Source organism: Heptranchias perlo, chromosome X, assembly GCF_035084215.1.
Source record: "Heptranchias perlo isolate sHepPer1 chromosome X, sHepPer1.hap1, whole genome shotgun sequence".
In the NCBI taxonomy this organism is placed as follows: Eukaryota; Metazoa; Chordata; class Chondrichthyes; order Hexanchiformes; family Hexanchidae; genus Heptranchias; species Heptranchias perlo.
In genome coordinates, this window is record NC_090370.1 from 498,610 (window position 1) to 516,761 (window position 18,152).

General features: G+C 43.1%; 1 protein-coding gene across 1 annotated transcript; it reads right to left on the bottom strand.

Annotated features, from left to right (window-relative positions):
* Window positions 1-16,245: 16,245 nt before the first annotated feature.
* Window positions 16,246-17,627, bottom strand: hoxc12a (homeobox C12a). Its single transcript, XM_067976302.1, has 2 exons — window positions 17,057-17,627; window positions 16,246-16,484 (listed from the first exon to the last, which is right to left on the bottom strand). Exons 1-2 carry the CDS (start codon window positions 17,625-17,627, stop codon window positions 16,246-16,248), a joined length of 810 nt encoding a protein of 269 aa, XP_067832403.1.
* Window positions 17,628-18,152: the final 525 nt, after the last annotated feature.

The window sequence follows — 18,152 nt, forward strand, 5'->3', positions numbered from 1 at the left end:
AATCAGTTGATGAAAGAATCCGAAACAGAGAGAGAGAGAGAGATAGAGGGGGCGGGAAATCGGACGCAGTTATGCTCCCTTGGATTCCTCGTTCTCCGCCCAAACAGAATGTGCTGGTTAGTGTCTTTACAACAACGCACATTTCCGCAACAAACACGCCAATCCGTTCACAAGCGACGTGTCGGGAACTCTACGCATCACCGGCTAAACATTGTCTCGGCAAAGCCACCAGCCAAACGTGCGCTCATAAGATACTTCAAATTTAGGATTCTAGCCGTCAGCGCCGTTCATTCAATGTATGCGTCCAGCAACCAAATTAAATTCCCTTACAACTCAAAATGAATAGTGTGCAGCGCAGTCGTGTAATTACGTCTGAACTCACATAAATACCAATGTTTGGAATCAGTGATACAACAAATCCATTAATAATTATAATTGATGGACGGGCACTGTAGCATCCATCAGATTTAGTTGCATTAATCATGCATAGTACACACACGTGCCATATATTTGTACTATATATAATATGCGATATTTATAATATATTTTATAGAATATGTATATTTATTATCATAGAGCTCATATATACCTTACATACAACTGAATCTGACTAACCTACGTTATCCACCTATCAATTTATATATATATATATCCATCACTTGAAACCATATAACTACATCTGATCACTTCAATTACTTATTTCTATATATTTATATCAAATCTGATATAGATGGATGGAAAGAGAGATAGATAAACAGAGAGATAGATATACAGAGAGATAGATAGATAGATAGGTGATAGATGAAAAAGATAGATAGAAAGATAGATAGATAGATAGAGAGATAGATAGATGACAGGTGATACAGATAGAGATAGATAGATAGATTAATAGAGATAGATAGATAGATAGATAGATAGATAGATATACATAGATGAGAGAGAGAGAAATGATAGAGATACATAGATGATAGAGAGAGAGATGATAGGTAGATAGATAAATAGATAGATAGATAGGTGATACAGATAGAGATAGATAGATAGATGATAGATAGAGATACATAGATGAGAGAGAGAGAAATGATAGATAGAGATACATAGATGATAGAGAGAGAGATGATAGATAGATAGATAGATAAATAGATAGATAGATAGATAGATAGATAGATAGACAGATAGATGATAGAGAGAGAGAGAGATAGATAGATAGATGATAGATAGATAGATAGATAGATAGATAGATAGATGATAGAGAGATAGATAGAGATAGATAGATAGATAGATAGATAGATAGATAGATAGATAGATGATAGATAGATAGATAGATAGATGGAGAGATAGATAGATAGATAGATGATAGAGAGATAGATAGAGAGATAGATAGAGATAGATAGATAGATAGATAGATAGATAGATAGATAGATAGATAGATAGATAGAAAGATAGATGATAGATAGATAGAAAGATAGATGATAGAGAGATAGAGAGATAGATGATAGATAGGTGATAGATAGATAGATAGATAGATGATAGAGAGACAGAGAGATAGGTGATAGAGAGATAGATGATAGATAGGTGATAGATAGATAGATAGATAGATAGATAGATAGATGATAGAGAGACGCAGATAGATAGATAGATAGATAGAGAGCTAGATGATAGAGAGATAGATGATAGATAGATAGATGATAGATAGATAGATAGATAGATAGATAGATAGATAGATGATAGATGAAAAAGATAGATATATAGATATATAGATATAGATAGACAGACAGATAGATAGGTGATAGGCGATATAGATAGATAGGGAGACAGATGATAGATAGATTATACATAGATAGAGAGATAAAGAAAGATGGACAGAGATTGATAAAGAATTCCTACTGTGTTGCGCAGATGTAACACTCCCACACGGGTTATATTAAATAGATTACAGTGTGTATTTATGTTCAGATGGCCACGCGCAGCACACCACCGTCCGCCTCTGTACGTCTCACTCAGTAAAACATACCATCGCAAGACCACAATACCTCCACCACCGCAATCGCCTTTTTACCCACCAAAGATTATTTAAATGTTCTGACAGCTCCCATTGACTCGTTATCATCACCCGAATTATTCGCTTCTCTTAAACAATCACACCAGAGAAATTTTAATTGTTTTTCTTCGTATATATATATATATATTTATGCGTAAAAACAAAATTGATATACATTGCCCCGATCGTTCTATAACCCACTGAATTGTCCGGACCTTTTGATGACGGTTTTCGCCTGGTTTCTCGAAGATCTGCAGCGAAACAGCCGTGAACCTTGAGGATTGAGCCGAGTTTGGGCTCGCTGACACGCCAGCGGGCCACAGATGCCTCGATCGCCTACGCATCCGAGTGTCAGTTTCTTTAGCATCTTTTTAACAAAATCACTCATCTCTCTCTCTCTCTCTCTCTCTTTCCCCTCTCTGTCTCTCTCGCCGTCTCTCTGCTCCTCCTCTCCCCTCCCATTCTGTCCCTCTCTCTCTGTCTCGCTTTCTCTCTCTCTCTCTGTCACTAACCCTGTCCCTCGCTCTCTCTATCTCCCTCCCCTTCTCTCTGCCCCCTTCCCTCTCTCTCTGACCCTTTCTCTCTCTCTCTCTCTTTCCCCTCTCTGTCTCTCTCGCCGTCTCTCTGCCCCTCCTCTCCCCTTCTCTCTGCCCCCTCTCTCTCTGACCCTCTTTCTCTCTCTCTCTCTCTGTCACTAACCCTGTCCCTCGCTCTCTCTATCTCCCTCCCCTTCTGTCTGCCCCCTTCCCTCTCTCTCTGACCCTTTCTCTCTCTCTCTCTCTTTCCCCTCTCTGTCTCTCTCGCCGTCTCTCTGCCCCTCCTCTCCCCTCCCATTCTGTCCCTCTCTCTCTCTCGCTGTGTCTCTGATTTTCTCTCTCTCTCTGTCTCTCTTTCTCTCTCTCTCTCTCTGTCACTAACCCTGTCCCTCGCTCTCTCTATCTCCCTCCCCTTCTCTCTGCCCCCTTCCCTCTCTCTCTGACCCTCTCTCTGTCTCTCTCTCTCTCTTTCCCCTCTCTGTCTCTCTCGCCGTCTCTCTGCCCCTCCTCTCCCCTCCCATTCTGTCCCTCTCTCTCTCTCGCTGTGTCTCTGTTTTTCTCTCTTTCTGTCTCTCTTTCTCTCTCTCTCTGTCTGTCACTAACTCTGTCCCTCCCTTTCTCCATCTCCCTCCCTTCTCTCTGCCCCCTCCCTCTCTCTCTCTGTCTCTCTTTCTCTCTCTCTCTCTCTGCCTCTGTCTCTAATTCTGTCCCTCGCTCTCTCTATCTCCCTCTCCTTCTCTCCTTCTCTCTCTCTTTCTCCCTGTGTGTCTCAGTCTCTGTCGCTCTGTCTATCTTTGTCTCTCACTCTCTCTGTCACTATGTCTGTCTGTCTCTCTCCCTGCGTCTCTCTGTCCCCTCCCCTACCTCTCTCTCTCTCTGCCCACCTCTCTGTCTCTCCCTATCTCACATTCTTTGTCTCTGTCTCTCTCTTTCTCTGTTCCTCTTTCTGTCCCTCTTTCTGTCTCTCTGTCCCTCTCTGTGTTCCTTTCTCTGTCTCTCTCTCTCTCTGTCTTTCTCTCTTTCTGTTTCTCTTTATGTGTGTCTCTCTCTGTCACTCTGTCTGTCTCTCAATCTACGTCTCTCTGTCCCCCTCCCCTACCTGTCTGTGTCTCTCTATCTTGCTGTCTCTCTCTTTCTTCTCCCTTTCTGACTGCCTCTCTCTCTCGGACTCTCTGTCCCCGTCTCCGCTATCTCTCTGTCTCTCTCTCTCTGTCCCCTCTCTGTGGGTCTCTCTCTCTGTCTCTATATCCTCCTCTCCCTTACCTCTCTGTCTCTATCTCTGTCTCTCTCTCTCTGTCTCTCTGATCTCTTTCCCCTCCCATTGTGTCTTTCTCTCTCTCTGTCTCCCTTTCACTCTCTTTCTGTCCCTCTCTCTCCCTCCCCTTGTGTTCCTTTCTCTGCCTCTCTCTATAATTCTGTTCCCCTCTCTCTATCTCGCTCGCTCTCTTTCTCTCTGTGTGTCTCAGACTATGTCGCTGTCTCTCTCACTCTCTCCCCCTCTCCCCTTCTCTACATCTCTCTGTCCCCCTCCCCTACCTCTGTCTCTCTCTATCTCGCTTTCTCTGTCTTTGTCTCTCTCTCTCTGCTTCTCTCTGTGTGTCAGTCTCTGTCCCACTGTCTCTCTTTGTCTCTCTCTCTCTCTCTCTGTCCCCCTCCTCTCTCTGTCCCCCTCCCCTACCTCTCGCTCTCTTTCTCTCTCTCTGTTTCTCTTTGTGTGTCTCAGTCTCTGTCGCCCTGTCTCTCTCTATTTCGCCCTCTCTCTGTCTCTCTCTCTCTCTGTCCACCTCTCTAACTCACTCTCCATCCCCTCCTATTCTGTCCCTCTCTCTTTCCCTCTCTCTATGTCCCTCTCTGTCTCTCTCTGTGTGGTCCTTCCTCTGTCTCTGTCTCGAACTCTGCCAACCCCCCCCCCCTCTCCATCTCCCTCTTTCTCTCTAGGTGTTTCTCTCTATCTCAGTCCCTGTCGCTCTGTCCCTCTCTCTCTGTCTCTCCCTCTCTCTCTGTCTCTCCCTCTCTCTCTGTCCCTCTCCCTCTCTCTCTATTTCTCTCTGTTCCTCTCTCTCTGCCTCTCCCTCTCTGTCTCTCTCTGTCCCTCCCTCTCTCTCTCTGTCTCTCCCTCTCTCTTTGTCTCTCTCTGTCCCCTCTCCCCTTGCTCTCTGACCCTCTCCGTCCCTTCTCTGTCTCCCTCTCTCTCGATCCCCCTCCCCCCTCTCTCTCTGCCTCTGTCTCTCTCTTTGTCTCTGCCCCCTCACTATCTCTATCTCTCTCTCTCTCTGTCCTTCTCTCCCTCCCTCTCTATAAATTTCACACTCCCTTCCTCCCCAGAAAACAAAACATTTGTACTTTATGATCAGACATCGACTTGATAAAGACCCGAGTGAAACACCTCCCTGTCCTACCCAGGTATTCGAGTATCGTCAGGCGCAGACAGCGGAGATCTTAAACCGGCGGCTCCGATCCTAAACAGACTTTAACCATCAAAAACGGGATCGCAGAAAGCAAACCTTCGCTCAAGAAGAAAAAAAACAAACTCAGAAATTGCAAAACTCAAAGGCTCCCTTTGGTTTGTTAAGTGATTTGTGGATGTGAGTGTGTGTGTGTGTTTTTTTTTTAAAAGAAAGGATCCAGAACATCTAATGGAGCGTTTCCCGACGCCACGTGATGTTTAATCGTCCTCCCAGATACTGTCAGTCCGTCCCGCGTTTGGCTGCGGGTGTCTAGCGGGACGCTTTCTTTTCCCTGACCATCCGACTCTGTCCCACGGCCTGGCCCGCCGGAAAAGTTTGGACAGGGCGTCGGGGTGGGTGCGGGAAGAGACCGGGGCGGTCGCCATCTCTCTAAACGCCGATAATTATTTTATATCTAAATATATGTATATGTATATATTAAGATGTAGTGAGAAAGCCGTGCCTGGATGAACAATGGAAAGCGCAGAGTTCACTCCAATAAAACCGGAGACAATGAGAAGTCTGTTCACTAGCACCGCCTTATAAGGAAAACGTCCAACTTGACCTTAACATTCCTACTTAACACCACGCCCACCTCCAGACTCACAGTTGTAAACAGCAGGACACAGACACACAGACACACACAGACACACAGACACACACACACAGACACACACACACATACAGACACACACAGACACACAGACACACACAGACACACACACACACAGACACACACACACAGACACACACACACAGACACACACAGAGACACACAGACACACACAGAGACACACACACAGACACACACAGAGACACACACACAGACACACACACTCACGCAGAGACACACACACAGACACACACACACACACTTACACACACAGAGACACACACAAACACTCAGACACACACACACGCACTCATACACACACAGACACACACTCACATACACACAGAGAGACACAGAGACACACAGAGACAGACACACACACAGACACACACACTCTCACACACACATATACAGACACACGCTCACACAGATACAGACACAGACACACACATACAGGCCCACACTCACACAGACACACACACATACAAAACGGGGGCCTGTAATAAAGTCAATGCACACCTCGCTTCCAATTCTCTAGGCTACGTCCTGATTTTGTTTCTCTCTCCCTCCGTCTCTCCCTCCCTCTTCCCCTTTCCCTCTTTCCCTCTCCCTCCCTCCCTCCCAAACATAACTTGCACGCCACTTCGCCACAATCAATTTAATTCCAAATGGCCCTATTCAGGAAGACTCGCACAGAAGTAAGTATCAGACACGCATTCCTCTCCCGCCTTCCACTCCCACCCACGCACAGACACTCCATCCATAGTAATAAATACAGGATTGGATTCAGAAACACCAGTTAATTGGCTGCTATACGGGGGAGGGGGGGGGGAAATCTTGGAGACGGTTCATGGGGGACAGTTTCACAGGTTCCTCGCTTCCTCCCGCATCATTTGAATAAAGACACAAGTTTAAAAGTGAGGGCTGTAAAGTTGTCTGGAACACATTAGTTCCTGTGTTGTTCGAAAAAAACAAACGGCTGCCGGACCTGCATAATTTTAACTAGAAATAAACAATTAACGACGCAGGACACGCTGAGAGTACAATTTTTAAAAGCTATTTTCTTTCTGAAAATAAAAATTTCGTTTTTAACAGGTCGGGAAAAGTCTGTAACATATAATAGTGATTAAAGCTAACGCTTGTCAAATAATGGTGAAGACCAGGGGATGTTTGTAGTGGTGCTGATGGTTGGGGGGATTCATTTACAGACAAACGAGGGCAATCGGGATTTTTTTTTTCTTTTGGACGTGGAAAATTCACCAAAGCAAAAATAAAGCTGGCTTTTAATGAGTTGTGCATGCATCCTGTGCAATGGCGAGAGGGAGTGGTGCTTTGTCTGCTGCTGGTCTGCTCTTCTCTCGCTCTCACCTCATAAAATGTCTTCTTTGAACGTGAATTTAGGGCAAAGACCTCAGTGAGTGAAGGAGAAACTTTGTGCGCGTCTGTCTGTGTTTAAATACAAATATATATATAGATATATACACACATATTAAAATGAGACTAATACCATCTAGGTTTATACTCGGTTGAGTTCAGATTTAAAAACTAACCCTATTTGGAATTCTGTAAAGTTGAGACGACCGTGGAAACTTCACCTTGACTCTTACATTTCCAGCTCATTAATGCGGTAACACAAACAAAATGTTTTTTTCCCCCTGTTTCTCTTTGTTTTCTCTGCGTATACGTGTGTGTCGGAATCTGGGTGCAATTCTCTCGCTCACTCCCTGTGTTTCTTATCTGCCTTCATCTGTGTCTCTGTGTCTGCCCAAATACACGTGCGCGCCTCTCTCTGTCTCTCTTTCCCTTTCCCTTCTCTCACTCTCTGTCTCTCCCCCTCTCTTTCTCGTCTCTCTCTCTCTCTCCTTGTCTTCTTTCTCTCTCTTTTCCCTCTCTCTCCCTGTCTCTTTCTCTCTCTCTCTTTCCCCTCTCTGTCTCCCTGTCTCTTTCTCTCTCTGTCTCCTTCTCTCTCTCTATCCCGTCTCTCTTTGTCTCTGTCTCTGCCTCATTCCCTCTGTCTCTGCCTCACACACTCTCTCTCTCTCATTGTATGTGTATCCGTTTCTCTCTGCCTCTCTTTCTGTGTCTGTATGCATCTGTTTATCTGTTTCTCGGTATCTGTTTTCATGTGTATGTACCAATGTGTGTCTGTGTGTGTTTGTGTCTCTGTCTGTGTGTGTCTTTGTGTGTGTCCATGTTTTTGCGTGTGTGTGTTTGTGTGTGTGTCTGTGTGTGTGTTTGTCTGTGTGTATGTCCGTGTCTTTGTGTGTGTGTATCTGTGTGTTTGTGTGTGTATATGTGCACGTGTGTATGTGTATGTGTGTCTGTGTGTTTGTGTGTCTGTCTGTGTGTGGGAAAAATAACCCAGGTTAACACGCAGTTCCGTTCAAACTTAAATCTAACTGAAGTTCTATAAAGTTGAGAGACTAGGGGTGACGGAGAGAATCTTTGACCTTGACTCTCAGATTAGCGTCTCATTAACGTTGATAACGGTCTCACACACACACACATACACACACTAAGAATGAGCTAATCTCAGTTAGGCAGGCGTTTGGGTTCACGGTTTATACCAAAAAAAAATGCACCGCCTATGCTTTTTTTTCTTCGACGACTGCCTGCGTTGTGGAATCGACATCGATTTAATTCGAAATTAAACACGTGTCTGGCTGCATATAAAACACAATAAAAAACAATAAATTTATAACGCGAGCTAAGTCTCCCGCCAACTGTCTGAAGGACTGCAGATAGTTAAAACACGAAGACTGCAGGGTGAACGATTTGTAAAAAAGGGTTGCAGTTTGCAGCGGGAACACTGCCTCCCGTCTGTATACCTCCGTTTCCCCTGTTTTATTTGCATAATCCGTGGCTTTTATTGTGCATTAAAACCTAATTTTCCTATTACAAATTCTCACTGTGCTGGATATGATTGGGCTATTAAATGTTTACAGTTTTTGTTTTGACAATATGAAGCCGGGAATGAAATATTCTCGAAAAGACAATCGGAGTTTTTCGCCCAGTCTGTCTGTCCGTCTGTCTCTCTCTCTCCCCACTCCCCCTCCCCATCTTACCCGCCGCGTAATGATGCTCCTTGGACGCAGTTTGTGATCTTTGATAATCCCTGAGGTCAACATACCGTGCGTAACCCGCGATGCAAACATTTTAAAAAAAACATATCTCTTAATTACGAATTGGTTGGAGTTTAATTGAATTCGGCGCAGAGCTGAATCATTCATTGAAGAGCGGTTTGTGGGAGAAGGAACTCGTCTCTCAGATTGAGAAATTACGCCCTTTGCATCATAACAATGAATGATTTTCATTCACTGCCTTGGCAAAGTTTAAATAAAGCCCTGAAGTTAATGTCCAGTCACATCTCGCTGCGTTTTAAAACTCAATTTAAAACACACACAAACGCAGTCGAATTTCTCAAAGGCAATTGGCGATTTTTAAATGAACACGGTAATGTAAAAATATATTTTACTCGGAGCAAACGTGTTTGGGGGGTGGGGGATATTTAATTTTAAATTGCATATTTTTAAAGAATGCTCAATCGCCGTTAAACATTGTAGCGGTGTTGGGAGGGCGGAAAAGACGAGTTTTCTATCTCTGAATCATCAGATTTACGCACGAAATGTATTAATATTAATTCAGAACATCAAGCAAGCTGTTATGAACAGAACCGACCGACTTGGTAAAATGAGAAACCGGCCAATAACGATTGCAGAACGAAATGCATTCTCTCACTTTTCCTTCTCTGTTCGAACAGGACTCGCACAGGACGAGGCAAACACGACTTACCAAAAATTACTAAACCCCATTATATCCTGGCACGCAACAAAAAAAAAATATTGCGAGGGAGAAGGGAAGGAATTGTGATTGAGGGTGACAGGGGGTCCCAGAACACGCCAGGATGGCGGTTCCACTATCAAAGACACGACGTGAATCCAGAGGCTATTAAAAAAACATGGGCAGCCGCCAACCTCTCCCCTGCTAGAAGCCCGAACGCGCCGAGATAAAACCTAGACACGGGCTGGCGCGTTATCATTCATCTTTAATTTAACGTAATTTAATTTAATTTAACAGTTCGTACATAATCATTAAACAAACATCGCATTTTATTAGGATTTAAAAGAATCAGGAGTCACGTTGCAGAGGGCGAGGTGCCCTCGAGCTGAGCATAATCCGGGTTTAAGTGACTTTTCTATCCTGCGTTTAGCCGGAATCATTTTATCCCGTTCAATCGTCAAAAAAAAAAATCGGCTTTTAAAAAAAACGCGGAGGGCAGCATAATCAATCAGCCGTCCGTTCCCTTATTGTCCTATAATAACTGGTCAAGTCGCCTCTCCAAAACATTCCCCTCCCCACGCCCCCGTCTTCCTCCCACACACAACAAAAATCCCAACCGCAATATAACAATATTCCAATTGAGGGTTACATGAACCTCAGACTGCAACAATTTCCCCCCTTTCTGCTGCCTCGCAGTCCACCCATTTGCGCTTAAATATATAATTTCAGCGGGATTTAATGATCTGAAAATTAAAAGGAATTTTCCCCAGAAGAAATCAGCGTCTTTACAGCGCGGCGAGTGGAGAATATTAACACTGCTGGTGTTCTAAAATATATATATATATACACATACGTATATATAGGAATATAGTCACACATATATACATAAAAACAAACATACACTCATATATATATAATATAGTCACACATATATACATACAAACAAACATACACTCATATATATATAACATAGTCACACATATATACATACAAACAAACATACACCCATATATATATAATATAGTCACACATATATACATACAAACAAACATACACCCATATATATATAATATAGTCACACATATATACATACAAACAAACATACACCCATATATATATAATATAGTCACACATATATACATACAAACAAACATACACCCATATATATATAATATAGTCACACATATATACATACAAACAAACATACACCCATATATATAATATAGTCACACATATATACATACAAACAAACATACACTCATATAAATATAATATAGTCACACATATATACATAAAACCAAACATACACTCATATATATATATAATATAGTCACACATATATACATAAAAACAAACATACACTCATATATATACAATATAGTCACACACATATACATACAAACAAACATACACTCATATATGTATAATACAGTCACACATATATACATACATCCAAACACACACGCATATATATAATACTGTCACACATATATACATACATACAAGCATACACTCATGTATAAATACAGGCAAAAATACATACATACAAACATATACTCATATATACATAAATATAGTCGCATATATACACACATGCAAACATACATTCATATATATACTCACACATATACACATGCATACAAACATACACTCAATTATATATTTATATATAAAAATATAGTCACGTATATATACAAAGATGCACTCATATATATAAATACAGTCACACACCTATATATACAAAGAAACACTCATGTATCTGCAGTCACATATATATATGTATACATACACACACACACATATATATACATATAGTCACAATCACACACTCATATACATATATATATATATATACGCATCTATCTACACATACTCATATATACGCTTACACACATATACACACACATACACACACTCACACACACATATATACATATACACACACACACAAACTTACTCAGCCCGCTGCCCTGTTTATCGAATGTCTGTTTTCTTTGGGTTGTTCACTGATTTTTGTTTCGAGACGAGTCCGCTGGTTGGCCGCACTGCAGTGTCAGTTTCTCCTGGCGGTTATATCCTCTCTCTCTCTCTCTCTCTTTCTCTTTCTCTCAGGCTCTCCCTGTCTCTCTCTCTCTGTCTCCCTCTCATTCTCTTTCTCTCTGTCTCTCTCTCACACTCTTTCTCTTTCCCTCTCTGTCTCTTTCCCTCTCTTTCTCTCTCTCTCTCTGTGTCTCTCTCTCACACTCTATTTCTCTGTCTCTCTCTCACACACTTTCTCTTTCCCTCTCTCTCTCTTTCTCTCAGTCTTTCTCTGTGTCTCTCTCACACTCTATTTCCCTCTGTCTCTCTCTCACACTCTTTTTCCCTTCCTATCTCTCTCTCCCTGTCTCTTTCTCTCTCTCTTTCCCTCCCTGTCTATTTCTCCCTCTCTCTCTATCACTTTTTCTCTGTGTGCCTCTCTCTGTCTCTTTCTCCCTCTCTCTGTCTCTTTCTCCCTCTCTCTGTCTCTTTCTCCCTCTTTCTGTCTTTGTTTCTCTCTGTCTCTTTCTCTCACGCTGTCTCTTTCTCTCTCCATCTCTCTCTCTGTCTGTCTGTATCTCTCTCGCTCTCTGTGTCTCCTTCTCTCTCCGTCTCTTTCTCTCTGTCTGTCTGTATCTCTCTCTCTCTCTGTATTTCTTTCTCTCTCCCTGTCTCTGTCTCTCTTTGGGTCGGTATCACTCTCTCTCTCTCTCTCTTACTCCCTCATTATTCCGCCCTTTACCGGACCCCGGTCACAGCAACTTACTCACACTGTACCCCGATATTATGATAGTGGGGATGGACTGGGAGAGCTATTTGCACCTCCCTCTACTTCAAGATCCACCGGCTGCATGCACCCTTCCTCCCGGCCTCGGACCTCTACATGTGCTGTATCTCGGATCCGCAATCTGTCCACCTACTCCCCCAATACTTACCTTCACGGAACGGAGCAGTAATTCTTTACATTTCGCGAGAAAAAAATACATTTACACACAGAACGGCAGTCCCAGTAGCAAAACTACAAACTCTCCACTTGGACCCCGTGCCCAATGACACAAGAGTAATATCGTCCCTTTTTAATTTAAAAATAAACTGCAGCCGAAAACGAATGCAAGTTTTAAAACAGAAAGCGGAATAATTGCAACCAAGAGTAAAAACCTCGTCTGCAATTATTTCTGTGCGTCTGTCTCTTTTTTTTTTCAATTTGTTTTAAAAGAAATTCTCTGCGGAGCAGACCCGGGTTCTCAAAACTGTGAGTAAAATACCTGATTGGATATTTAATGTGATCCGGAATCACGTAGAAAAAAAGATATATCGGATTCTACACTCAACCGTTCATTGTTTCCCCCCGTCCCGCACCCCCGTTTCATGTCATTTTCTTATGAATGCATTTTGCTAATGATTTATTTATATTCAAATAATTTCGAGCGAGGCAAACCGCGCTGCACGCTGATCCCACACTGGTGTTAACCGGGTAAATAAATAATATCCATATAAAATTACACAGAACCCTCACAATTATCCTCAGTTTTAATTGGAACGGCAGCATGGTCGAGAGAGGTGTGGAGTGAGAGGCATCTTTACCCATCCATCCACAGAATAAAAAGTTGATAGAGAGATCGATAAATATTGGATTAAATATAGATTAATTATCAGATAAGTAAATAGATTAGAGAGACAGAGTGATGGATATAGATAAATAGACAGACAGATAGATATAAATAGATAGATAGAATAGATGAATTATCAGTAATCAATAAGCGGACTGATACTGTATATTTTTTTTTTTGGGGGGGGGGAGAGACTTTATCACCTTCCAATCGTGCTGCGCGGGAGAAAGTGAATTGGTAGGAGCCAGCATCGACTGCAACCAAACAGTTCAAACCAGCAATAATTCAGAACTCCGACTACACTAATCGGCAGTAACCGAGGTTTCTCTGCACCAGGACTAACTATCGGTACCAGCATGGACTGAAAAGGAGGGGGGCCGTGCAAAGCAGAAAGGGGCAAGTCGAAATACACTGTTTATTTCGACCTCCTACGTATGTATATATTTATAATACATGCATATATATTATACATATAAACATAGAAAACATGCGTATATATTATACATATAACACATTTGACACATGCATATATATTGCATATAATACACACACATATATATAATACATATAACACATGCATATATATTATACACATAACACATGCACATATATGTACATATAACACGTGCACAAATATAATACATACATATATAATACATACAACGAGTGCATGTATATTATACATAGAATACATGTAACATATGCATATATATTATGCACATAATATACACACACATAATACATGTAACACATGCATATATATTATACGCATAAAACATGCACACATTGCGCATGCATGTATGTTATACATAGAATATACACACGTATATAATATATATAATACATGCATATATAATATATGTGACATGTGCATATATATAATACATGCATATATATAATATATGTGATCCATGCATATATATAATACATGCATATGTACATATATATATATATAACGGGTTCAGAAAATAACTCAATGACCTGCCAGACTTTTTAACAGTTTTGTTTTATTGTCAGAAATCGTACACATATTACATTAATTTATCTGTAAACGAATTAAATTTACAAGACATTCCTTGGCTAACAATGATGTCACGTACACTCCTGTCGGCATTTGGGCGCAGGTCATCTCGCTACAAGATTCTGTTATTTTTTTTTTGCAAGAAAAAAAACAACTCACATGAAGGCTAAAATTAAAAAATAAACTTTTTTTTATATAAAATTTAAAAAAAAAACCCTCACTAAACCAAAAAAAAACAAGGGTGTACACCGGACCAATAGCGGAAAGAGACAGAACGCTGGACAGGCTGAACGCTTTGCCACACACCAATGGAAATGAATCACACATTTTTGTCCATGTAGTTTGTGAAAAAAGGCTTTTGGCATCTATAACACGAACCAGGGGTCTTGTGAGAGTCTTTCTCTCTCTCTCTCTCTCTTTCCTGGGGAGGGGGAGATGGCATTGGGGGGAGAGGGGGCGGGGGTGTGTGAATACCCCAGAATTCGTGCTAGAATTCACTTTAAAAGTCTATCAATGATGTTAAGTTCGCTCACCCGATTCATGGACAAAGCACAGTTCAAGATATTATTTGCCGTATATACACACACACACACATACACACAAAGAATACACAAGGAAGCAAGTTTTAAATAACATTTACACTGTCGAGGTGAGAACACTGGTTCTCTTTACGGAATTTCCCCTGAAGAAATTAATTGCATATATTTTAACAATTATTCACGACTCTTTGCTATTCTGATGAGATTATCACCCGCTGTACCTATCTATCTATCTATCTATCTATCTATCTATCTATGTGTATATATATATATATATATATATATATTTGCCTTGTTTTCTCGACTCAATACTCACGGACCTTTTACCCACAGTTCACACACACCCCAAGCTAATATTTTTTTAAAGCCCCTCCGTCTTTTGCGTGGAAAAACACGGCGAGCAGGCAACGAGTTCCCTCGGCAGATTAAAATAACTTCCCGGGGGGGGGGGGATGTTTGTGTGTTTGTTGGTTAAGAGGGAGGGAGGAGAAGAGAGAGAGAGAGTGAGAAGGGTGCTCTCAAGATCACAGAGAGAAAGAAAACAAGATGGGAGCGACATGTGTAAACATTGTCGGGGACTCATTTCTGGGGAGGGGGAGTGAGGAGGGGGGGGTTTATTCGCATTTTGCATGTCTCCCCGGTTATAACCGTGAGCACTACGCTTAAAGTTACGCCACTCTTCAACCACAACTATCTCCAACCCCCCTCACTCACCCCCCACCCCCCCAAATCAGGTAGATCACAGGTACATTTTGTTTAAAGAACAGGCATCTTTACAGCCTTGTGTGTGTGTTAAAAAAAACATTCACAATTTTTAAGAGACAGCATCCCGTCATTAGACTGTAAAAATGACCGCGTATTTTCAACGCACGTCAGATTTACAATGTGCGTTCCACTCTTTATATATATATTTATATATATAAAAACAAAAAAAAAATACACAAACCGACAAAGAAAAATTGAATGACTGTGAGCAAAAAAACAAGGCGCCCCACGTTTACACACTGGAGGTACGAGGGTCGAACGTTATACACGGGGAGGGGTGGGGATTTACAAAATGATGCTGAAGGTTGGGAGAGAGAGGGGGGAGAGAGAGAGAGAGAGAATTGTTTTCTCTCTCTCTCTCTCTCCCTCTCCCCGCTTCTGCGAGGTGAATTTGAGGAGATAAACTTTTTTTCTGCTTATTAAATGTTCACCCCATCTTAGCCGTCCGAATCGGTTCCCTTAACTTTCTGAATTTTTATTTTTAAAAAACCGTACATTATGTTTTAATGTTTTACGCACACACACACACACACACACACACTTTCTCACACACACACACACAATCACACCACACTAAACCTCGTCTCTTCCCAAACACGGGATCTCCGCGTTCGTTTGTCGCAGACTTAATGAAACGGGTTTAAATACATTCGCCTAAATCAATAGGAAACCAGTTCCGTATTGGGTAGGGATTTTTTTGGATTAACTTGGGGTGTGTGGCTTGGTGTGTGTGTGTGTGTGTGTGTGGCGGTGTGGTATTTGTGTGTGTGCATGCGTGTGTGGCTTTGTGTGTGCGACCGGGGCGCCTGTTCTCGCAATTTAAAAAAAAAACCCCAACTCATGTCAAGAAAAATCAAAGAAGGAATGTCTCTCGCCACTAAAAAAAGGTCAGGGCCTGTTCTCGCATGAGCAATCTTTTCTTTTTCATCCGCCGGTTCTGGAACCAGATTTTCACCTGCTGATCGCTGAGATTGAGCCGGTCGGAGAGCTCCCGTCTCCTCTGGCGGGTGATAAACTCGTTCATCATGAACTCCCCTTCCAATTCGGCGATCTGAACTTTGGAGTAAGGTTTGCGCTTTTTCCGTGTCCGGGAGTGGAGCGGATACCAGGGCGTACCTTCGAGGGGAGGAGAGAGGGAGAGAGAGAACACAACGCAAATCAGACTTCATAATTAATTTAAGACAACAGCAAAAAAAAAATTAATCCGATTCTAAATTCAACCGCGATTGCAACAAAAAAAAAAGCATGACAAATATTTACAATTTCACCAGCCAATAAATCCCGTCCTGTCTCGGGGCACAGTTACCTGATTCATTATAATTCCCACTCAACTAGTCATTATAATCTCATAAAATATGCCAATCAATTTTCAGCCCACATAGAGAAAGCTAGCAACCATCACAACCCTTGCTGAGAAAATTCCTTGTTGGCAAAAAAAGTCACTGTTGAGCAATGTAAGGAGAGCTGCACAGATAAAAAATAAAAGTTACTTTAACATACTGATGACACCTGCTGCCCGTTACACTGTTAACGGGGAGATGGGGGATATGAGTCCTGTTTTTTTTTAGAAAGAGACTCTCTCCATTCCCCCCAACTCGCCTCCTAACCCTCCCAAAGTCCCTGTCTGTTTTTTTTTGCCGGCTGATTTGATTGAATCTGGTCAGAATAGCCAACAGAAATGCGCCTACCCCCGCCAGGTAAACCGTTCACTTGGGCGACCGGAGAGGCGATCGTGGAGCTGCTGCCGGAATTCCTGCCCCCGTCCGTCAACAGAGGCGAACCGGAATCCGATTCCAGCGGTTGGCACCCGCCGTGATCCCGAGGCGCCGCCGCCGCCGCCGCCGCCTCCGCCCCGGGGAAGCCCCCGTACTTGGCGAACGCGTTGGAGAGCCCCGAGTCGTGCGGCGCCGAAGGCGCGGCGTCCCGGCTCCGCTCCTCCCGCTTGGCGCTCTCCGAGACGGCCTCCCGGTAGTAGCTCTTTCCCTGCTCTTCCGCCCGGCCGATATCGCAGGTCCGGTTGAAGGGAGGGTTGATGGAGACGGCGCCGCCGAGGTAGGACTGCGGGTACCCATTGCACGGCGGGTCGGCGCTGGTCCAAGGTAAGGAGCAGACGTTGTCCCGTCGGGGGTATGAGAGAGACGGGAGACCCGCCAATTGGCCCCCGGACGCTCGGAAATTGGGAAAGTAGAAAGCGTCTCCCGTGTGGATGTTCACCAAGGGTCCAACGAAACCCGGGTTCAGGAGATTGTGATCGCCCATTTCCGTGGGCCTCGCTAACACCGTCTACTTTATTACAAACCGACATTAAACATAGTTAAACCGAGAGGTCGCCCTGATTGGGCGCGGGCTATCACGTGGAAGCCATCTGGGGTTTGGGAGAGCGACGCCCCCCCTCCCAGAGTGGCAAAAAAAAATACACCAACTATCCCCCCACCCTATACACACATCCCATATAACAGCGGATTACGGGTATGTGCCCTCTCCTCTCTGTCTGTCTCTCTCTCTCTCTGTCTTTCTGTCTCTCTCTGTGTCATAGTCCCTTTTCTCTCACGCACTGTCCCCTCTCTCTTTCTCTGACTCTCCCTCTGTCACTCTGCCCCTCTCGCACTCTCTTTCACTCCCTCTGTCTATCTCCCCTCTCCCTCTCTCGCTCTCACTCTGCCTGCCCGTCTCTGTCTCTCTCCCCTCTCCCTCTCTCTCCGAGTCTCTGTCTCTCCCAGTCTTCCCCTCTCTGAGTCTCAGTCTCTCTCAGTCTCTCCCTCTCTGAGTCTCAGTCTCTCAGTC

Excerpts from the sequence above, each read along its gene's own strand:
- hoxc12a (XM_067976302.1), bottom strand. The coding sequence starts at position 17,627 with ATGGGCGATCACAATCTCCTGAACCCGGGTTTCGTTGGACCCTTGGTG. Across the intron at positions 16,485-17,056 it reads GAACGGTTTACCTGGCGGGG|GTACGCCCTGGTATCCGCTC; the intron begins GTAGGCGCATTT and ends CTCCCCTCGAAG.